The sequence below is a fragment of the Heterocephalus glaber genome, unplaced genomic scaffold (assembly GCF_053883595.1).
Source record: "Heterocephalus glaber isolate CG9 unplaced genomic scaffold, H.glaber_assembly_v1.0 deba00001004, whole genome shotgun sequence".
Lineage (NCBI taxonomy): Eukaryota > Metazoa > Chordata > Mammalia > Rodentia > Bathyergidae > Heterocephalus > Heterocephalus glaber.
Genome location: NW_028258179.1, coordinates 4,116,431 through 4,139,883, shown reverse-complemented (window position 1 = coordinate 4,139,883; position 23,453 = coordinate 4,116,431). Strand labels below are relative to the sequence as shown.

General features: G+C 42.8%; 2 protein-coding genes and 1 long non-coding RNA gene across 5 annotated transcripts in view; 2 read left to right on the top strand and 1 right to left on the bottom strand.

Annotated features, from left to right (window-relative positions):
- Cab39 (calcium binding protein 39) overlaps positions 1-19,172 on the bottom strand; it is an 87,457-nt gene extending 68,285 nt beyond the window's left edge. The window contains exon 1 of one of the 2 annotated variants that reach the window (XM_004868038.4): positions 19,042-19,172. The gene's annotated coding sequence lies outside the window, so the exon portion shown is untranslated. Of the gene's footprint in view, positions 1-18,311; positions 18,533-19,041 lie in introns of those variants that run through there. The other variant, XM_087209384.1, reaches the window with a different exon arrangement.
- Positions 18,887-19,920, top strand: LOC147828557 (uncharacterized). The gene is given in 2 exon segments (XM_087209386.1): positions 18,887-19,198; positions 19,201-19,920. Coding segments are annotated over 2 exon segments (735 nt in total). The 5' UTR covers positions 18,887-18,960; the 3' UTR covers positions 19,698-19,920.
- A 1,363-nt stretch (positions 19,921-21,283) lies between these two features.
- The window catches only part of LOC110346337 (uncharacterized), a 42,410-nt gene continuing 40,240 nt past the window's right edge, over positions 21,284-23,453 (top strand). Inside the window, exon 1 of one of the 2 annotated variants that reach the window (XR_002390316.2) lies at positions 21,284-21,531. This is a non-coding gene — a long non-coding RNA (uncharacterized LOC110346337). Of the gene's footprint in view, positions 21,532-22,698; positions 22,838-23,453 lie in introns of those variants that run through there. The other variant, XR_015450566.1, reaches the window with a different exon arrangement.

Sequence of the window (23,453 nt, the reverse complement as noted above, 5' to 3'; positions counted from 1 at the left end):
AGAACTGTACAAAAACAAGACAGGTCATGAGTCTGAGTGGTGGGTCCTATGCCCGAACATTGCACCTTGGTCATAAGTTCATACAAGCCATTAATTGGTAGGTCGTTGAATGAGGAACAACTCTGTTCCAGAGGATAAGTTATGAAAAAAAGAGGTTTATTTAGCTAAGTTTTGGAGGTTCAAGCTCGGTTCTGGCTCCTCTTGATGCGTCTCATTATGGTAGACAGCAATGGCAGTAGTGTGGGAGGAAGCAATTACAGCTCAGGAAGCCACAGAGAAATGGTTGGGTCTTCTCAGGAGGACTACCAGGCGCCCTCAGAACTCTCCCACTCCCTCTGGAAAGCGCACTTCCCAGAACCTAGGGCCCTCCTCCTACTAGGCCCCTCCCTAAGGTCTCACCACCTCAACACCATCACACTGAGGACCAAGCCTCCCACACATGGACACTAAATGAAGTCCAAAGCACAAGAGTAAGGGAAATTAAAAACATCTCATGTTAGTGTGAGGGTGCAGCTTTCCATCACGGCAAGCCTGTTAAATATTGCAAGATCTGGTGTGCCAATTTGCTTGCTGAGGCGGAATGAGGTAGGACATCCTACCTGGGATTTCTAATGGAAGTCAAACCAGGAAAGCATATTAAGGCAATCAACATGTATGGTATACAGCAAAGTGAGGGACGTTCATCATTTTTGACAGCCCAATAATTTCTATCTGTAACAGTGTCCAGTAGTATAAGATGGCTGTCCCACCTCCTCCAAAGATCCTCCCCAGGTGCAACATCTACTCATTTCCTATCTTTCTCCTTTGTGGTTAAGAAAAAAATAAAATTACTCTCAAGCTTATTCAACAATACTGTTCAAGCCTATATGATGTGTGAGGCACTTTAGACATTAAGGTTTAAATGGCTACCTTTATAGAAAAGTATGCTTTTATTAGGTATACAAAATAGAGTCTAACTGGTTTAAGAAATCCAATTCATAAAATAATGGTTCAGCTCTACTTGCAAACCACTATCCTATTTTGTTTCCATCTCTTCAAGGAAATTAAGGAAAACAACAAGAACACAAGTGAAGATGAGGGTGGTGGGGAGAGGTTGACAGGCAAACAGCACAATGTAAAATGAGAAACACGCTGCAAATGACAAGATAAATCAAAATGCTATCCTAACAACAAGTGTTGGTGGTTCAAACTAGAAGATTAATAATGCGGAAAATTGGTCCACCCCAGAGTGGCATACGTTCCAGTCCTTCTGTCACGTCCTGGGAGGGTAGAGTGATTGTAAGTGCAGTGGCTTTTAGTCGGGGTGGAATGTCTTTGGGACTGTACGGTCCAGACCTTTAGACTCCGCGGGGACCCTGAGGATATCTAAGACTAGAGGAGCTAACACAGGGCTTGCTTTTAAGGCTAAAATTAGAGATAAAGTATGAAATAAGAATAGGAACAAGTATGTAGCCTGGGGTGGAAAAATAACCAAGAAATCCATCAAACTTTTTTTTTTTTGGTACCAGGGATCAAACTCGGGACCTTGTGCTTGCAAGGCAGGCGCCGGAACCACTGAGCTAAATCCCCGGCCCCATTAAACTTTTATCTTGGACACCAAAACAAATTGGATAACAAGATGAGATAGCCACGACAATCTCATGCTGCAAAGGCCATGGGATCATTCCATATTACCATTCACACAGCTCCAAATGGCAGCTGCTACAGCCTGTAGGTACCATTCCCTTTCTGGCCCCAGCAAAGAAACCTAAAGAGGAGCTAGACCTTTACCCTGGGAGGACAGTCTTTACCCAGAAGCTGAAGTTTCATGATAGAACATTTTGGAAATACAGGTGGCCAGGTTTTCTAACAGCTAGAGAGAAGGCAGGTCTGCACAGAGAGCAGGGTGAGAAAGCAGAGTGATACCGTGGGAATGGACCATCTTAATGGTGTTTGTAGTTTGTGGGACCCAGGCACATCATTGCCTTTTCCCACACCTTGAGTGTCTTGACTTTCCCCCAAGAAAAAACTACTGAATCCCTGATTTGCTGGAAGACTCGAGTTCCAATTAACACAGAAAACACCTCCTGAGCCTCGCTGATCCAGTCCTCTGCCCTGAGAAGGGAAGCTCCGAGGGCAGGGCTCAGACTTTTCTCCTGGTAACCTCGCAGGGGGCCTGACTGGCCTATGAGCATGAAGGCAGCACTGTCTGACTCTCCACACACTCTGCACACCTACTGGGGTTGGAAATCTGTCTTCAATGTGCCATTAAAGCCCAGAAAATATTTTAAAGTGTCAAAACAGGTTGAGAATACTGTTCAAGATTATGTAAGAAAATGGAAATTAAATGCACCCCCCTAACCATCCTAAACTGAACTCCCAAGATGATCTTGTGAAACACTTGATCTTTCTTTCCCTTGGATATATTTGCTCTCAAACTTGGAAGGCATATGGAAAATCAACTAAAAGTTACATAATATATAGATATATGAATACTGGCACATTGCCTCCTTAACAGTCCTCTCTAAAAGTTACAGGATATCAGTAACAACCATTTAAAAGCCGGAACTCCCTAACTTTTCTTTCAGTAGTTCCGGAGAAGTTACGTTATGTGACAGTGGAGGAAGAAGGAATCTGGACACAAAGGGCTACATTTAGAATCTCTCCTCTCTAGTTTCTTTTATAGAAGTGCTATAACATCCTAGCTCTCATTCAGAAGCAAAGTCAAGGCAATCTTCTGAAAACCCTTTTGGTTCCAAAGAAGGATCAACAGTGCTTTGGTTCCAGAAACAGTGCCTCAGAATCAAGCTACCCTGGGGGAAACATCCGAGGAACTCAGGGACAGCCCTGTACCCTCAGCACTTGTGGGGGAGGAGAGGGTGTCAAGAGACTGTTTTGCAACTGCTAAATGGTAAGATGATAATGTATCTTCCAAATCAGGGCAATTTGGAAAGAAATGAGACAATGAATAATTACGTAAGGACAGGACAACAGGCATAAGTGTGTTCTTTCTCTGGCAAAGTAGCATTTATTTACCACTACTAAACTGTAGTTATCTTGATCAGTAGCCAATCTTTCTTTTCTGTTCTGTTCGTATTCATCTCCCAATCCAGTATGGGCAAATCACCCTCCACTGAGTGCAGCCGGGGTAACGCACACAATTGTTAGTGATGATGAAAAGAAGTCTCTCTCGGCAATATCTGGTATTTCAAATCAATAAGCACCTACACTTACTAGCTTTATGCAGGAATATGACCATATTATGGAGTAATTCTTCAACTTCCAACCAACCGAGGTAATCTAGGACAAGAAGTCAACCAGTTGACATTTCCCCTACATGCACACACTTCATCCCATTCCACTGCTGATGGATCAGAACAGGCTAATTTATGTTGGTTTTTTTTTTTTGGTACCGGGGATCAAACTTGGGATTTGGTGCTTGCACGGCAGGCACCAGAATCACTGAGCTAAATCCCCAGCCCCTGAACAGGCTAATTTAATTGATCAAATTTCCCCAAGCACCCATTATCTTTACATGTGCTCTTCTACTTCTTCCATATCTTTGAACTATTTTACCCTGCCATATGCACCTTTCTATTTTACAAAAATGTATTTTCAGGCATACCCCTAGAGAATAAGGGCCACCTCACATGCTCTTCACAAGGTGAAGTAGTAAATGAAAATCAGCAGCGACAGACTGTCTGCATGCATCCAGGAGTTTTGAATAGAGATGAGGTGGAAGGTGTCGCCTAATACCCAAGCATGTATTCTGAAGACTATTATTCTGAAACTATAAAACTGAGTTCTCCAAGAGAAAACTTCCCGAGGCCAGTAGCTTTCTCTTTTGATCACTAAGATATTCTCAGCATTAACTTCACTTTCTATAGGTTTATGATACTGTACTAGTTAACAAATCCCAATAAAATCACTGCAGCATAAATTGGAAAACTCAACTTGTTCAAACATATTTAGCAATCCAAACATTCAGAGAAGCAAACTATTTTTTCCCATTCAATAACTAAGGTAGCTAGATATTTTGAAATAACAGCTTTTTTGACATACAATCATCTATTGAAATCAATTCACGTATTTAAAGCACAACAGTTTAATAGTTTTCAATTTATAAAATGACAAAATGACTCAAAACTAACATGAGTAAAATGTCCAGGGCAGCATTTAAAGTATTAAGGGAGCTTACTAATAAATGCCAGTTCTCAATTTGTCTCCTGTTTTACCATACTGAGGTAAATATCCATCACCACAAAACTTTTCATATTTATCTTTGCTCCCCTTCAGTCACTTGATAACAATGGAAAGAAGCATACTTCTTCCTTCAAAGATCTGATTGATATTCATATATATTTTCCTCTAATTTGTTTTTATTCATTTTTTCATCAATTATTTTTATATGGCTATCTACATTCTGAAAATTGATTTTCCCAAAAGATGACCCACTATCTAAAAATATTTTGCTCAGTAATCCTTTTTTCTTCTCCACTAATGTGTGGTCTTGCTTTTGTAGAAGGTTTGTAAACACTTTTTGTTACTTTTTTTTCCCTGGTACTGGGGATCGAACTCAGAACCTTACACATGCCAGGCAGGCATAGTACCTCTGAGCTACATCCCTGGCCCATCTTTTATTAAGTTTTATAAATTGACTTTTTAAAAAGTCTGACAGTATTCTCTGGTCAATAATACACTGATTTAACTTGGAAAAAATTTCTTCCTCAATTGTCTCATTAAAGAACAAACATGATTATTCTCCATTCTTATTCAAGTCCTTTTTCACTGAATTAAGCTTACAGTTTTCTTTAGAGATCCCAGGCATTTCCTATGGATCTTCTCACCTTAGGCATTTCATTTTTTATTACTGTATTTTTCATTCAATATTTTTTGCAATTGGATACTGCCAGCAAGAAAAATATACCAATTCTTAAATATCTTTATGTGGTAGACAGCCACAGTACCGAACTCTATTTTTAGCTCTTTGGCCGATGGTCTTGATTTTCCTACATTAAAGATTGTGACCACCTGAAAATATTACTTTCTATCATTGCTTCTAATGGTTATACCTTTTGATGTATTCTTGTTCTTCCCAGGATAACAGCAAACATGAGCAGTGTTACTGGCACCTTTATTTTGTTTTCTGATCAAGAGTTCATGATTCAGGAAAAATTTAATTATCATTGTTATCTTAACACTTATTGGAATGATGTAGCCCAAGGGTTAAAATATAGGCCAGTGTCAGACGCTAAGGCTTAAAACCAAGCTCTGTGCCTTATGGTGCTATTAATTTTGGGGAAGACTCTTGTCCTACATTTCTTGTCCTGAACTTCTCAATCTGTAAAGTAGGAGTAATACCAACCCCTTTCTTAGGGTTGTGAAGATTAACCAAGATAACACAGATAAAGTGACTAGAACAAAACGAGGCACACAGTAAATACCAAGTGCTACCCTCTTTGACAACTTCCTATTTAAACTTGCTAGTGTTTTCTCCGCCACCTTCCTTGCAAGCGCAAGGTCCCAAGTTCGATTCCCAGTACAAAGAAAAAAAACAAAACTTGCTAGTGTTTTACTTAGAATTTTCATAGGTATTCTGATAAATGAAACTGGACTAGAGGCTTTTTTTTTTTTTTGGTACCGGGGATCAAACTCGGGACCTTGCGCTTGTGAGGCAGGTGGCAGAACCACTGAGCTAAATCCCCGGCCCGAGGCTTCTTTCTTTTAACATCTTATGTTTCTGATATTATACTTCATCAGGCTTATTAGGTTAGTTTTATAACATGAATTTTTTATAAGAATGCATAATATCTATACTACTTTGGTCTGGAGCTCTCCCTCCCCTTTGTGCTTGGGAAGCTATGGTGTTTGAGATATAATTTACTCTATGACTATTCACATGCTCTAATTCTTTTTTTTTTTTTTTTTTTTGGTCCTGGGGATCGAACTCAGGACCTTGCACTTGCAAGGCAGGTGCCAGAACCACTGAACTAAATCCCTGGCCCCGCATGCTCTAATTCTTAAGAAAATTCTGAGAGCAATCAGTTCCACTTCCACCATTTCATCTTTCAAAGTTGTGTGTGCCATAGATTCACACCAAGCGTCTAGAGAGATCACTTTCTTCTTGCCTCTGTTTATTCTTTTTTCCTCTTCTCTCCGATAACAAAAGCCCCTGCAAGGTAGCCTGGACCTTTTCAAACAGCTATGACGTGTCTAGGTAGAAAACTGTATCCCATGCGGGGGACACCAATCCCTTTGGTCTTCCTTTCACTACATTTAATTTAAAAGCGCAGGCACTTCTATAAAATCAAAGATGAAAACGCTAACCTTCCCCACCTATTTTGGCTTCTGTGAGGAAGGGTAACCTTCTTTCCATCAACTCAGGGTCCAATCACTCACTGTGTGTGAAGATCAAGACTAGTTCTTGAATAAATGAACGGGTTATGAATACTCTCAAAGCATAGGGATGATTTAATTTTTTTCATTTTGGGTTTGTTTGTTTTTTTTGAGTCAGGGTCTCTCTCTGTAGTTCAGGCTGGCCCTGAACTCACTATGTAGCCCAGGCTGGCCTCAAGCTTGTGGCAATCCTCCTGCCTCAGCCTCCCAAGTGCTGGGATTACAGGTGTGCACCACCTGCCCCGCAAGGTATGATTTTAACAATATAAAACTAGGAAGGATCTGCTTTGCTGTGTACACACCCAGGAAGATGTTACCAGTTTCTACTTCCTTCTTGCATATTTTTTTTCCCCCTCGGGGAAATGTTTTATTTTTAAAAACTGATATAGAAATTGTATATATTTACTGTAAACAACTTGATGTTTTCATATATACACACTATGGTATGGCTAGTCAAGCTAATCAGCATATGCATAACCTTGCATAGTTAACATTCTTTGTGGCAAGAGTAATTATATACTTTCTTGGCAATTTTCAAATATGCAACACATGTTGACATCAACCTATAGTTACTATGTTGTACAACAAAGGAAATTGTATCCTTTGACGAACATTTTACCCATCTCTATTCCTTCTCCATCCCAGTCCCTGGTAACCTACTACTCTATTCAGCTTCTTTGGGTTCAACTTCTTTAGATTCCATATATATGTGAGATTGCATGGTATTTATCTTTTTGTGCTTGATGTATTTCATTTAGCTTAATGGCCTCCAGATTCAGTCTTCTGCTGATTATTTATTTAATGTTTCATTTTGATGTGTATTCAGATTTTTTTGGCGGAAATCTTGGTACTCTGCCACTGAGCTATGGGCCAGCCCATCCTATTTTCTTTTAAGACAGTGTCTTGTTAAGTTGCCCAGGTACTTGTGATCCTCCTGATTTGGTCTCCCAAAGTGCTGGGATTACAGGCATGCACCAGCACACCAAGCTGAGAATTTAACTCTAACCCCTTCACATAAGTGATAGGCTCCAGCCCAAATCCTACCAAAATAATAATAATGATCAAGCTTTTAGATTCCTGAGCAGGTTTTTTCCCCCACCACAATAACCCTGACCATAGCTAATTGTTCTTGAAGTGTAGTTTGCTTTGTCTTTGTTGTTGTTGTTATCCTTTGGAAATTCCTTTTGCAAAAGAAACAGGAGTGTAGCATTGCCTGATCCACTGAACTGACTGCTTCCCAGGGTCGTTGGTCTGGTTTTCCCACTATTAACAGGTGGGGAAAACATCGCACTGAAGTCCAGCAGGTCGCTCAGCTCCTTGTCGGTCCCTATTGCAGCCATGCGCTGTTGTTGGCGGTTCATCTTTGGCCACTTCTCGCAGGTCCAGCCTCTGGCGAAAGTTCCCTTGGGCCGCGTGCGGGCAGGCTGGGCAGGCTGGGCAGGCTGGGCAGGCTCGGCAGGCTCGGCGGCCGCCTTCCTCCGGGCGGGCTGCAGTCCCCCCACAGAACTTGTGGGTCTCCTCAGGGGGACATTTTTTTCGCTGAGGGGCCCCTTCTTGCATATTTTTGAAGGTAAGGCCACACTACCTGCAAATGATCTGCCATGTATGGCTTGGGAAAAACTTACTAGATGCCTACATTCCAATAAAATGAGCATTCTTCACAGCTCCTCCAAGACTGTGATGGCAACTCAGCAATGGAAAGTTCTCTCAGTGTTCTGGGATGTCACACATTGGTGACCAGGAGACTTGGCCTGTTTTTGCATCAGAAACTATCTGTGCTCCAGGATGACTGTACATTCCTGTATCTTACAGTAGAGGCCACAAAACAGGGTAACTACAAGCAAGTGTAGAAATGAGGATAAAACAAGAAATAGCAATTTTTATCTCATTTTTCTTTGTGAATTAAAATTACAAGAATGCTAAATTACTCACTGATATAACTATATATATTAGGTTTTTTGAGACAGGGTCTTATTATGCAGCTCAGGCTGGCCTCAAACTCAGTGATCCTCCTGCTTCAGCCTCTGGAGTGCTGGAATTACAGGCACGCATCACCAGGCCCGGTGATATATTAGTATTTAACTACATGCCTACATTAAATTTAAAATAGTTTAAAAATAATAGTTTTAAAACTTTACAATAATATAGCATAAAACTCAGCAACTATATAAAGCAAAACAGCTTTAAATGAGTCATTTTAGCTACTTAAACTTACTTCAGAGAGCTGACACCACAACAAATGATAAACAGGTCAAGAGTTCAGGTTCAGCTGGGCATGGTAGAACACATTTGAATTCCAGCACTCTGGAGGCTGAGGCAGGAAGATCTCAAGTTCAAGGCCGCGCCTTGACTACATAGTGAGACCCTGTCTCAAATGACCAAAAACCAAACCAAAAGAAAAGTCCAGATTCACTTGCAGCCTACCTACACAAAATTCCCCTCCTTGACAGAATCTAAGGTCAGTTTACCACTGAGCTATATCCCATGTAGTAGTAGTCACTCAGGGCTTATCAGACACACTGTGCACAGTGTTTCTTTACTGTACCCTCAATACTCTATGCATAGGTTCTACCTTTATGCACAGGTCCTACCCTATTTCACAGATGAGAAGGCTAAGGAAGAATGGACATTAAATATCCCACCCAGCAATACACAACTGTGATTGAAATCCAGAATTCTTTTCAAAAAATAAACTTTATTTTATTTTATCTCACCCCCCAGCCCCCTCCCCTCCCTGTGTACAAAAGCTTTGTTTCCATTTTCCCCTTCCATTTTCACTTTTTTCTTGTCCCTTCCTTCCTTTCTCCCTCCCTCCTCCCTTGTTCCCCTTCCCATCTGAACACTTTCTTTCCATTTCCCAACATCCATTATACATCTTAGTCTGTATTTCCACATTCAGTTTCTCACACCAGAGAAACAATGTGGTATTTAAACATGTGTGTCCATCCATTTAGCTATAAATGTCTGAAGCTCATCCTTCTTTATGGTATAGTACTCCATTGTATATTAAAAACCCCACATCTTCTTTATCCACTCATCAGTTGATAGGCATTTAGGCTGTTTCCAAGATTTAGCTATTACAAACTGTGCTGCTATAAACATGGGTGTGCACAGGGCTAGGGATTTAGCTCAGTGGTGCTGAGCCTGCCTCGAAAGCACAAGGTCCTGAGTTCAATCTCTGGTACCAAAAAAACCCAAAAAACAAAATCAAAAAACAAAAACATGGGTGTGCATATATTGCTGTGGTATAATACTTTTTTTTTTTTGGTACCAAGGACCAAACTCGGGTCCTTGTGCTTGCCCAGCAATACTTTTAATTCTTTTGGGAAGAGGTATAGCTGGGTCAAATGGAACCTCTAAGTTTTAGCTTTTTGAGAAATCTCCACACTAATTTCCACAGTGGTTGGACCAGTCTATACTCCCACCAGCAGTGGAGAAAGCTTCCTTTTTCCCCACAGGCCTACCAGCATTTGTTATTGGTTGATTTCTTGATACCAGCTATTTTTTCTGGAGTGAGATGGAATCTCAGCATTGTTTTAATTTGTATCTCTCAAATGACCAGTGATGTTAAACATTATTTCATATATTTATGTCATTTCTAATTCTTTATCTGAGAAGTGTCTTTTTCTTTCAGATGCCCATTTTTGCAATAGGTCTTTAAATTTGAGGGGTCTGTAAATCCGAATTCTAAGAGCTCCTTTGTCATCAATACTGAGTTTTAGTTTTGGTTTTTACTCAAAACAGTCTCTATGGTATATTCTCATTCTTGACATCTTATCAATTTATATGTTCAGGGCCAGGGATTTAGCTCACTGGTTCTGCCACCTGCCTCGCCAGTGCAAGGACCAGAGTTCGATCCCCAGTGCCAAAAAAAAAAAAAAAAAAAAAAAAAAAAATTTATATGTTCATGTAACATAAATGTTCCTCAAATTTTATACTGAATTACTTTTAGCAGCACATAATAGGCATTAAAAAACAGAATAAAAAGTATGAGTGTATATGTTAGGTCACTGATTAAAAATCTAATTTCTTGCCGTGAGTTGAAGTTTTGGGGACAGGTCACGTGGACTTGAAAAGTCACTGATTGAGTGTTCTATTTTTCCTTAACAAGAATTATCTTAACCTTACTTTAATTCCAGTAAGTCATCATCTTAACCAGAAAGCAAATGTTTTGAATGTCACACTAAGTGTGCAAATGACAGCATTTTCCAAACTGCATTCCAAAAGAATCTCTCCTCAAGAACTTTGTGGGTATTTCCTGAGGAAGAGGGTGTTGTGACTAAAAAAGCTGGCCAAGGGCCGGGGGTTTAGCTCAGTGGTGCTGCCACCTGCCTCGGCCAAGGTCCTGAGTTCAATCCCCAGTACTGAAAAAAAAAAAAGAGAAAAGCAAAAAGCTGGCCAAATGGAGAATACTGCACATTATATTTCCTTTGGAAACAAACAAAAACACTCATTATTAAAAACTGACTAGCTCTGCAGGAAATCAATAACACAATACCATCAAAAATAAAAATGGGGAGGGCCTGGGAATGTAGCTCAGTGGTAAAGTACTTGTCTTGTATGCACAAGGCCCTGGGTATAATCCACAGTACAAAAAAACCCCAAAAAACTGAGGGCTAGGAATGTAGCTCCATGGTGAGGCACTCACCTAGCTCACCTAGAAGCCTTATGTTTGAGCCCTAGCACCCCAAAAACAAAATAAAATTCACACACACATCTGAGCTGAGTGTGATGATGCACACCTACTGTATCAGCTACTTGAGAAGCTGAGGCCGGAGGATGGACTGAGACCAAGAGTTTAGGCTAGCCTGGGCAACACAGCAAGAACCTATCTCAAAAACAAAAGAAATAAATAAAAACTTGATTTACTGAGTTTAATTCATTGTTTCCCAAGCTATAATTTTACTCTAGAACCTCTCCTACTGCCAGCTACTCATGTACTAAAAGATAAGTATTCTGTAAAACATAATTTGGAAAACACACCTTTATGTGAACTTACCTGGGAAAATGGGATCCTCAAAAGCTTTAACTATTATCTATTATAGTACATAAATCATTTTCAAATAATCACAGATATATCTGTCACTTGGCTCGCAAGCATAAGGACCCGAGTTCGATCCCTGGTACCAAAAAAAAAAACAAACAAAAAAAAAGCCAAAACAAAAAACCCCATAGATATAGTAGTAAACAGTTAGCTGTATTTTAGTTAAGCATTTGATCTCTACTGACTAGAAGAGAAATTGTATCATGCTATCACATGTGTCACTTTATCATTTAACATGTATAGGCAGTGTATTATTCCCTGAAAACACAAGATGGTGGTGGTGGGGGGGGTACGCTTAAAAAGCTTTTTAAAAAACTTTTAAAAAATCAACCCTCAGTGTAAATTATAATCTAGAGAAGAAATGCTCATAACTTAGAACTCACACAAAGGCTGAAGAGAAGATAAAACTGTACTGTAAAAAAAAGAATGACAGCCCAAAGTAGATTTACATGGAATCATGCGAGGGACCTGAGTTCTTGTCTCCCCGCTAGAGAGTCATAAGTAAATGAACTGGCTGACAATATGTCACCGAATCAGGAAGAAATTGTTCAGACATAATTAGGATTTCTTTTTTTTTTTTTTGGTACTGGCAATCAAACTCAGGACCTTGCGCTTGCAAGGCAGGCAGTGGCACCACCGAGCTAAATCCCCAGCCCTAAAATTAGAATTTCTTGAGAAAGAAAAATCTGTGTAAATGAAACTAATGGTTACTTGAGGGGCTGTAGATGCTTATACTGCTCATCCCCTCTAGGTGACAGAACCTGGGGCTGGCAAGAACCCAAGATCTAAGCTAGTATGCACATTTACACAGTCAGAGGAGCAACAGCAATTACAGCAAAAGAATACTTACTGCCTTAGGGACTGTTCTCTACAACTTCACATTTAATCCTACATTTCTGATCCTGTCTTTCTACTCTTATTGCTTGCAGTTAACGTTTTTCCTTTCTGCAAAACAAGTAGCTCATAGAACTGTGTAACACAATTTTGACAACGAAACTCACGTGAACTTCAGGATTTGTTAATCATTACCTGACTTACTAAGGCTGCACTTTACAATCATATAACATTTAGTTCTTAACTATTTATTCATAAGTACAAAGGTAGAAATACACATTTTGATACTGTTCACTCTTACCCTACACAGAGAACTTCAGTACTGTGAAATAACTCCAGGCATCTGACCAACTGGAAGAAAAAAATACTAAAGCACAGTCACATGCTGTAAAGTTCTCATGAAGAAACAGACTTCAAGGCCACACACAAAACCAGGGGTATCTAGTAGAGGACAAAGTCAAGTCATAAGCCCACACACACAATCACAGAAGAGCAAGAAGGACTTGAGAGGTTCTGAAACTGGGCCCCTTGATATAAGAATGGAATTACTGGGGGCGGAGATTTAGCTCAGTGACACCACACCTGCCTGGCAACCGAAAGGTCCTGAGTTTGATCCTCAGTATGAGGGTGGGGAGTGGAATTACGGAGGCCCAGAGAGGCAAAGTTACTTGTCCCTAGCGATAACATGGTCAGTCATGGGGTCAGGACCCAGCCCAGCCCACGCCCAGGCTTCTGTATTTCCCACTGTAACACAAGCCGCCCATCCTGGCTACAAGACTAACATAAAAAACAAATACTACCTATTGGCTTAACTAAACTATAAACTACTAATCAAATTATGATACTATACAACTGAAGCATAGAACAAACCATCTCATTTTGGACTATAACATGTAGTTACTGTTTGGAAACCTATTAAAATCCTCAATAGCCTCTATTTATAAGCCTTTATTCTAACACACTAAATAAAAAATGCTCAGTGAGAAACCAAGACACTGTGGAAGAAAATAAAATTATTTCCAATGAGGAAGTCATGCCATATATTCCAGGAAGCATGCATTTTTGAAGTGAGGCAGATCTGAGTGCCAACTGTAGCTCAACTGCACAACAGGTACTGAATGTGAACATGGACAGGCCCCACTTTGGTTTCCATTTGTTATGATGCTGGAGACAACACTACCTACCTCTGAGGTGTGCTCAACGTGTAATGGTACCCAAACAGAACTTACAGCATCAATTTACCTGGTTAACTTTTATCTCCCTTGATTCTTAGGGTGTCCATTTCAATTAGCTTCATACAGATGCCCCCCCAAACTTTCCAACTATAGGATCATGAACATTACATTAAACCTTAAAAAAGGATTATGTGTCCAAGGGTATTTATTTAATCATGTGAATGTAATCTTTGTAAATATTAATGGAAAGGCTCAAAGACGACACTACTGCATAAAGTATAAAACTTTCACTTAAGCAACTGGATGAAGAGAAGTGGCTCAAGATCCAGTGCTGTGGCTAATACACTGTAAACCCCAGACAAGCGGCTTCACTCTGCAGAAAACTCCATCCGCAAAGTTAACTAAACACTGCTCCAGGTACAGTAGGCCTCAAAGGACCTACTCAAACTAGACAGTTCCTGTGAAGTTCTAAAGTTTCTTCCACCTAGAATGGTCACTGTTAGCATCACAAAACTTATGATGTCTGTGCATTCGCGATGTGCCAGGCCTTGTTCTAATTCTAAGCATGTCAGATGTAGTAACTCATTTAATCCTACCACGAACCTCTCAGATGTGGTCTATTCTCCCCATCTGAGGAATCTAAATTAGACACAAGTAAAGAAATTGGCCTAAGGCGACTGAACACCCAGGAGAGGTAGGGTTCAAAGGCGGGGGTGGGGGTGGGGGGTGGTGTCGGTCCAGCTGCACTTATGCTTTTAATCACTAGAGTAACACTGTCCCTCCAAAAATCTACAAATCTAGAGTAGGCCTTACAGACATGTAAACAAAATCCTGTTTATGCTATTTCTTCCTTATGCCTGAATGTAGCAGATATATAATCTGGGGAGGGAGCAAACAATGACTAATATGTTAACAGTAGCCTGAGCAAGCTACAGTTCATTACACAAAGTTATAAAGTAGCAACTTAATTAAGATCAAGCTACAAAATGTATATGTTGTTTCTCAAACCTTTTATCAAATTAAAGCGTTGCGATACTTTAACATTAACATACTTTCTTGGTTCTCCACAATTTATCTGCTGGATAATGTCCTAAGGAATAATCACCATATAAAATTAAACTGCCACTAAACATTGGTTAACTATTTTGTCTCTGTAACATGCTTATGAAAATGCATATATACATAAGCAAACATAAACCTACACGTTAAATCATCATATTCTAAGTACCAGAATCTCAAACCAGACACAATGTATTAAGGATCATACAAATAGGTAGCTCTGGACACAGCCAACACAAATGGCAGGGAAGGCTTTACCTCCTTCCTTCCCAGCTACTTCACACCTGACTGACCTCTAATTCTCTGCATACCATTCTCCCTTCCTCTGCAGGCTTAACTTCACACCTGGTATAAACTACAATTCTGTCTTACCTTTTCCCCTTCCATTTCAAAAAGAAAAGCTAAAAACACAGCCGAGAGAAGTAATCTCTGTGAGATAAGGAAGTTCTAAGAGACAGAAATGACACAGTGGAGGACTGTATGGGGGACTATGAGTCACAGTCACACACACACACACACACACACACACACACGCACAGAGGTGTTAACCTTCAATCTATTTTCTGCCATCCACTACCACAGTAACTCTTCTCATGATCCTTGGAGGGCCTGAGAAACAAAAGCACAATATTTATCATTTTACTCGCAGACCAAACTACTCTACAAGTGGAGGTTGTGGGAATATTTGGCTCATCATGTTCTTGCTCCAGATTCTATACTGACACGTGGTTGGGGTCCAGTTCCATAGTCATTAAGAGCACATAAAGAAATTTCACCCAGCTCAATTCCTTCTTTAATTAAGGAAGACTCCAATACCAGTCTTCTCTCCAATAAAAGCCAAAAGATAGACTGACAGACTGATGACTAAATCTTCCAGTTTTTTGGGCTTCATCTATATTCATACAAATACAAGATCTTTACATCTCAATAATTAGTATTTTTGAGGTAAATCTAGCCCCAAAGTTCACAGATATTTCATCTTCTTTTTCACAATTTATCACATGGAAATATTTTTGGTTAAAATCAAAATTTTATCAACCAAAATTGTGCCATTATCCATACTAATCTATCATGTTCCTATTTCTGTACAACCCAAGAAAATCCACAAAATCAAACTCCTAACTAAAATGAGTGATGGCAAAGAGACAAAGTTAACCAAAAGATAATACCTGAAATAAAATTCTGTCCTAATACTGGATCTTATTTTTTTATTTTTAGTTGGCGAGCAGGGACAGAGGTGGTGGGGTGGTGGCAGTGCCTGGATTGTACATGTGACTGTGTGTGTGTCTATATTTTTATGGCATACAGCAAAAAGTGTGAATGACTAGTGATCTACGTCCTGAACAAAACGTTCTTGGGAAAGTATGGCAGTAGCTACAGAAGCCTTTAATCTCCCAAAAGGCGATCAGAAGAAAAACCTTTAATAAATATTCCACAGTTAGGGCCGGAGATTTAGCTCAGTGGTTTCGCCACCTGCAAAGCGCAAGGACCCAAGTTCTATCGCTGGTACGGAGCGGGGGGGGGGGGGGGGGGGGGGGGGGGAGGATCCACAGTAATAAAGATGCTATATGAAATACAGACTTGCAAGCAAATTTCAAGCGAAGACCAAAATATAAAGCCAAACTGCACGCTTAACCTGGACTCTTATTTTTTTTATCTTTATGAAAACTTGTATAGTCTAACTCAGCATTTCACTTTATATGCTATCAGAAACAAAGTTCTTATCAATACATTTTAGAAGGTAAAGCATAAAGAGAAAACTGATTTAATACAAGGACTTGTGGTCTAAAATACTAATGAACTAGAGAGTTGCTTTGAAATACAAAAATAAAAAGCCCCCTTTGTAATTGTAGCAAATCACCTCATAATAAATTCTATATTTTATTAAGAAAGTGGCAATTAAAAAACACATCCCCCAAAAATACCCACATCCAGCTGAGTGTTTATATGGATAACTCTAGTGTAGATACTATGGGGGGGGGGGTTGCTGCTTGGCCAGTGTGTGGAGACTGCACGCCAGCCCTGAAAGTCATCTTTTCACAATGCCCTTCTAAAAATACATCCACTCACACATATATCCAACCTTAGCGTCACATGCATCCCACCAAGTAATGACAAAGTGTTCAAGCCTGGTGCAGTGGCACATGTCTGTAATCTGAGCTACTCAGAAGGCTGAGGCAGGAAAACTGAAAGTTGGAGCCAGCCTGGGCAACTTTAGTGAGAACTTGCCTCAAAATAAAAAAAGGCTGGGGATGTAGCTTAGTGGTAGAGTGCGTAGCTAGCACGTACAAGGCCCTGGGTTCAATCCTAGTACCATAAAAAAAAAAAATTAATGAACAATACGAACTTATACAGAAGTTAATTAATGTTCTTCAAACAAGAAGCCTTTAGAAAAAGTTCTGCGTGTGTACAATCTCACCACTTGGAAGGCTGAGGCAGGAAGATGAAGAGCTCAGAGGTTACAGTGTGTTCAGTGCCAACCCGGACTACGTGATGAGACCCCATATCGACACCAAAATGAAGTTCCACCCAGGCTGAGGATATACCTTAGTGGCACAGTAGTTGTCTAGCATGGCTCTGGGTTCAATCCCCAGTACCAGGGAAAAACAAGGAAAATAGTTTTGTCTTCGTAGCAATTACTAAACATGACTACTACATTTCATTTGAGGTAAATAATGTAATCTTTTCAGACAAAAAACCAAAACAAAAAAATACTTGTAAGAGTTCCCTTGCTTAGGTAAAATTGAAAAAAAAAAAAGTTTACAAAGACATTTAATGACAAAAATGCTTAAGAAAAGAAATATATGTATATAAATGCACATTGTATGTTTATGTATAGAAAATATACATAGAAAAAGACTGGTAAGGAAATCAGCAAAAATGTTAACAGTAACCAAATGATAAGAATAAGAAGGCAATTCTTTAAAAATCTCCAATATTTTGTGTTTTCTAAGCTTTTTACAAAGATCATACTTTGATAAATATTTGAAACTGAAAAAAGTTGACATTCACTTGTCATACACACAAAAATAAGAACGTAAGTGCTTATAAAACCAACACTGGTTCTAAGCTACTTCCACAGCTCATACATTCTAAATTTCAAATACAAGTACTAATTATTTGCTACTAATTTCAAAAAACAACATAGTAGAGCTAAAATCTTTTACTTCTGACTGTCCTTTACAGATACTCAGAATAAAAATTAATATTGTGATATCTTCCTAGAAAAAAAGTTTATGTCCAACTTTCTATCCTAGAGTATTAAGTTTCATTTAAAAATTCAGATTATTTAACACAAATGTCATATCAAAGAAGTAATGTAGGTTTAACTTAGTAATTCCAAAGTGCAGACACCTAATACATTGTACAAGAAGTTTTGATTCATTCTAGGGAACTCCCCAACAGAAAGGCCTCTGGGTACAGATGAGCTATTTTATAGACATTTTCCCATTATCTCTAAAGAGCTTAACGTCTAATGAAGCTCTCGGCAAAAGGCACTTTGCTTGGCTTGGACATAGATTTACTTAAATATCCTGGAAGCTGTCAAAATCGATCTCAAGCTATTATGTTCGAAGGACAGAATATCAGCTCCGGACTGGGGACTCTCTCCTTTCAATATATACCCTAGCCTACATTTCCGGGCTCACGAAGTCACTGAAAAATCAGCTCTGGGTTTCCGTAGAACACCGCTCAACAGTTTTCTCCTAAAGTCTTCAAGGATCTGGTCCCAAAATATCTCTTCAGTCCACCTCATCCCATTCGATCCCGGCCCTCGACAATAAACTGAGTTATCTCTGATATCTATGCTACGTTTTTGTCTGTACCTTTGTCCTCTAGTTTTGCTCCACAGTCTCTTCTGCAACCCTTCTCCTCTCTTAAATCCCCCCAGGCCTTCAAGACCCGGGCGGGCACTGCCTCACCCAGGAAGTCTTCCAGATTTGGGCTAAGGCGGAAGCGATCCACGGCTCAGGTCTTGCCCAGGTACCTTCCTCACACTTTGTAGTTCTTTCACGGGGCCTCTTTCCTGGTATCGTGGCTATTTGTGTACTCGTCTTATCTCTCACAGCACAGGAAGGGTAGGCTCCCGGGAGGAGGGACCTCGGGGCCAGGTTCACCTCTGAGTCCCTGTGGCGCGGACTCCGGCGCCGGCACACAGGCAGCGCTCGGGCTGCTTCCACCGAACTCGGGAACGCGCAGGCCGCACAATCCCTAACCACAGAACAGTCAGGCATTGCCCCGAAATGAGGACCACAAAGGTGGGATCTGCCTCCCGACAACGGGAAGCCCCCCGGGCCCGGGAGCGAGGTGTCCAGAGCCCCAGGCGCAGTGCAGTGACAGAGGCCCGGCCCTCCCGACCCCGGCCCAGGCCGCCCCACGCCGTCAGCCGGTCCCGGGAGCGGGGAGCGGGCGAAGGCTCCGAAGGCGGCGGGGCCCGGCCCTCTCCCTCACCGGCCGCCGTCGCCTCCCGAGAAAATGGAGGCGGCCCGGGGCCCCGACCAGGCGGAAGCCGGCGGGCGTCCACCCCGCCAGCAGGGCCGGGCGTGGGTCACTCACGGGCTGGGCCGGGCCGGACCGGGCGGCTCCCTCTCCGCCTCCGCGTCGTCGCCGTCCCCGTCCTCGGCCGCCGCCGCCTCGGGCTGCTCGCTCGGTCCTCGCGGCGCGGCTCGGGCGCTCGGCCCCTCCGTTGTCTTCCAACCGCGGCTGCTCCCGGCGAAGGCTCCCGCGGCCGCGGCGGCCCAGGGGCTCCCGCGGTGGCCGCCGCGCTGCTGCTGCGTTCGCTCGGGCTGCGGCTGCTACCGCGGGGCTCGCAGCCGCCTTCGCTTTCGTCTCCGCCTTCTCCCGGCTCCTCAAACACCCGACTCTCCCAGGCCGCGCCGCTCCGGGCGCCCCGCTCCCGGCCCGAGCCCGGCTTTGACTTGCGCAGTGCGCAGTCGCCGAGGGCGCGACGTCGGGCGGCGCCGCAACGCCCCCTCCGGTCTCGCGCGCCCCCGGGCGGCCGGGCGGACTCAGGACGCCGGAGTCGCGCGGGACAGGAACGCAGGGGCCTCGGAAAAGCAGGAGCGAGGGGCCAGTTTCTCTTCCTCCATCTGCCACTTACTGTTGCTCAGCTCCTCTGGCCGGCCGGCGTCTACGCACTCTTCCTGGAGCAATTTAAGTCCACTGTCTCAGCTCCTAATAAAGCTTTATTTCTACTAAAGGCCTGGAGCTGACTTTGTGCAGACCAAATCTTTCACACTTGAGAGGAGCACATAGCTTCGTTTTGACATCTCTTGACAGCAAAGCAAGTGAGGGGATGTTCCAGAGCAAGAAGATTCAGCCTGGATTTAAATCCCAGCGCCACCACTCAGCATCCATGGGCTACTTCATGTCCCTGGCCTGGGTTTTCTCACACATTAAAGCAATATAAAATAAAATAAAATAAAATATGAGTTGGACATGGTAGTACACACCTATATCTCAGCATGCTGGGTGGCTAGGGCCGGAGGATTGCAATTTGAGTCCAGCCTGGACAATTTAGTAATTTAGCAGGACCCGGTCTTTAAAAAGAAAATTAAGAAGGGCTAAGAATATAGCTTAATATGAAGGCCCTGTGTTCAGTCCTCAGTACAAAAAAAAAAAAAAAAGAAGAAGAAGTGTTATGATACAGTAGTACCTGCCATAGGCTTATGGGGATGAACAAGATAACAGCTGGCAAGAATCTGGTACATATGTGTTTCTTTGTTTTAAACTTATAGTTGAACAAGATTTCTGAGTGTCTTGTGAGCAATGGTGTGAAGACCAGATTTAAGTGTGGGAGGATTTCAGCCAGAACACTAGTTAGGGACTATGAAATATTGTAGTTGGCTGGAGTGTAGCTCAGTGGTACAGTGCTTGCCTTGTGTGCATGAAGCCCTGGGTTCCATCTCAGCCCTGGGTTCCATCTCAGCCCTGGGTTCCATCTCAGCCCTGCAAAAGAGAGAGGAGAGAAATAATCCAGTCAAAAGAAGACAGCTAGGGCCAGGCTAGTAGCAGTGGAAGAGTAAAGACATGGTTGGGCTGGGGATTTAGCTCAGTGGTTTCCTGCCTGCTGCGCAAGGACCCAAGTTCGATCCCCGGCACCAAAAAAAACAAAAAACAAAAAACAAAACCACAACGAGATATGGTGGGTTTCAAGCACATTTAAAAGGTAAAGTTGCCAAGATTTGGCCGATTTCTAATTTTTTTTTCCTCAAGAAAATTTAAAGCACAATTTGGTGATGTGGGGAGGACTTCAACAGAGACCGATGTGAAAGGAGGAACTCAGGAGGTTATTTTGAGGCATAGTAAGTTTGAGCTGCTTGCTGTACACCCAGAGAGGAGGAAGTTGGACATGGAAATCCAGAGTTAGGGGAGAGGTCCTGGCTGGGATAGAATTGTGGGAGTCATCAGAGTAGGTAAAACAGAAGGGCTCAATGAGATCATTTAGAGATGAGTGTTAGTAAAGGGCAAAGCCAAGGACAGACCCAAGTCCCCCAGTGTCAAGAGGTCAAGAAATGAAAAGGAACAACAAAGTGTTCTGGGAAGAGGAGTCAGAGAGACATCTGGTGGAAGACCAGGGACACCTTTCAGGGAAGAGGATGGGCCGCTCTGGAAAAAGGGAGCCAGTGAAGAGCTCAGTTAGGTTACTAGTGTTGCCCCACAGCCATCAGTGTCAGCACCACAGTGCTGTTTCAATGGGGAGGTGAGTGGAAAGCCTGTTTGGAGTGGGCTGAAGAAAGAATAACACATAGAAAGACTTCCAGAAAGAACGGGGCTCTAGAGAAACCATGAACCATGCTCTAGGCTGATGGGAGGGGAGATTTAGTGAAGGCGGGCATTTTCTGGAGTACCAAGTGGTGTTCACTCAGGGTACCAGGAAAGGAGGGGAAATGTGGGCACGGACGCAGAAACCAGACAGATGAATGCCCACAGTGGGTGGCCAGGCCCTCCTGAGCCTTCTGTCTCTCCGTGAAACAGGAAGCAGGGCCATTGCTCAGAGTGCAAGAGGGCAGAGAGAGAAGAAAGTGAGAAGGACCAGCCAGCAGGGTAATTCTGTGATTTTTACCGTCTGCAATTTGCTGGGAAGGTGCAAGCTCAGGAAGGTGGGAAATGGGATTGCGCCAGGGTTATTTTTGCTGGACAATGCCACGGAGGGAGAGGGGGAAGGGAGGTGAGCGTGTGCACCATATGCGTCAGTGGAGTGGGGAGGAGGGAGGGGAGCAGTGGAGGAAAGAGACCATGTGGAAGGGGTGGGTCGGTGGAGTGCCATGGAGTCCCAGGATGGCTGGGATCAGCAGCACAGGGGAGGGGGACCAAGAAAAAGGGGTGCTAGTTGGAGAGCCAGGTGACTTGACAGCGGGAGTGTGGCTAGCCCCATGTGCAGGGCTTTGACACCTTTGCACTAAGGGTCAGGCAGCATTCTAGATTATTCTCTTCCGTGGGATAAGCCTACCACAGCTGAGAATCGTGGCTGCAGAAGAGTAGAACTTTCTGGAGCAGGACTTGTAGCAAATTCTGAAAGCAAACTGGAAGGAGCCATGTCACTTGACCACTTGAATTTACAGTGGAGATCTCTTTCTACACCCTTCTGTTGAGTTCTCTGGAAAACCATTTCTATAGAAATATTTTTGCCTTCTGCAAAGTTCCTCCATCCCTCCATCTTGAAACCCTCTCAGAGTCCCACTGTTCTCCTGTGCTGTCCCCATGGGGCACAGGGTGTCATTGGTGTTATCCCCTCAAGTCAGTAGGGTCCCGAATAAATCTTCCACCATCCCGTTCCCCCTTCCTCTTCCCTTTGAGACTGGGCCCTAGGATGAAGGTACCTCCCATCCTTAATCAGGTCATCTGTGAAAGGGAGTAGGGGCCTGGCTTATGGCTCCCCTCCCACCCCACCAGGTGCCTGACTTTCCCTGAGGCAGGAAAGTGCCACTTCTCTGATCTACTGGGTCACAGTCCCCTCCTATTCTCTGTCCCAGTGACCTTCACTTCTACTGCAGCCTAACAGCCACTTGGCTGGCCCCACCCCGCACACTGCAGTTACTGGAACTGCTGTGCCCCGGCAGCTTGAACTCTGTATCTCCCCAGTGTACCTGCTTTTCCATCCACACCCCTGCCCACACCCTCATGCTGGCCAAACCTGCTCCTAATCTCATTAGAACTTTGTTTATTCAACAAATGCTTATTGGGAGCAAATAGTTACCGAATGCAGTGGGAACGAGACCTCAAGTCCATGGTTCTGGAGAGCCTTTAGTCCAGCAAAGACTCATAGGTAAACAGTCAATTACAGAAGAGTGAGACATGAAGCATGAATAAGACTTAATCAGTTGATGCTAAATGTTCAAGAGGAAATTATGTGAGTAGCACCCAAAGCATGATGAATTTGAGGAACTGCTTGGTATATAAAGCTTGGAATTTGAGGGGGATTGGGAACAGATACAGTTAGAGAGATAAGCAAAGATCTAATCAGGAGGAGTCATATCATCCATGTTAAGGAGACTGGGTTTCAAAATGCAAGCCCTCCGAGGGTGGTTTAGGTAGGTGGGCATTGAAACTAAGTGCCACTCTCAGATGTGTACTTTGGATTAGAAACTCTGCTTTGGTCCTGGTGTGTGCTGTGGATGAGAGGAGGGCCAGGTGAGAGGCAGTGAGGCCAGTAGAAAGTGATTTTCATCCTGGCAAGGGGTAATGGCGGCTGGAGCTAGGGTGGCGGCAATGGGCAAGATAAATATGGGTTAGCCAGAAGGAAATCTGTGGAAGACAGCACTTGGTGACCTGATGAATGCAAATGGAGAGGGAGGATGAGGACTCTGGGAAGAAAGCCAGGCTTCTGACTTGGGCCTGGATGGACGATAGGGCCGCTTACATAGATAACCCCATCTACGAGCAATCAGAAGATGGAAGGAAAACTAGGAGAACATTACGTCCATCTCCAAAGAGAGAACATTGGGCAGTCAGTGCTGTGAGAAGGT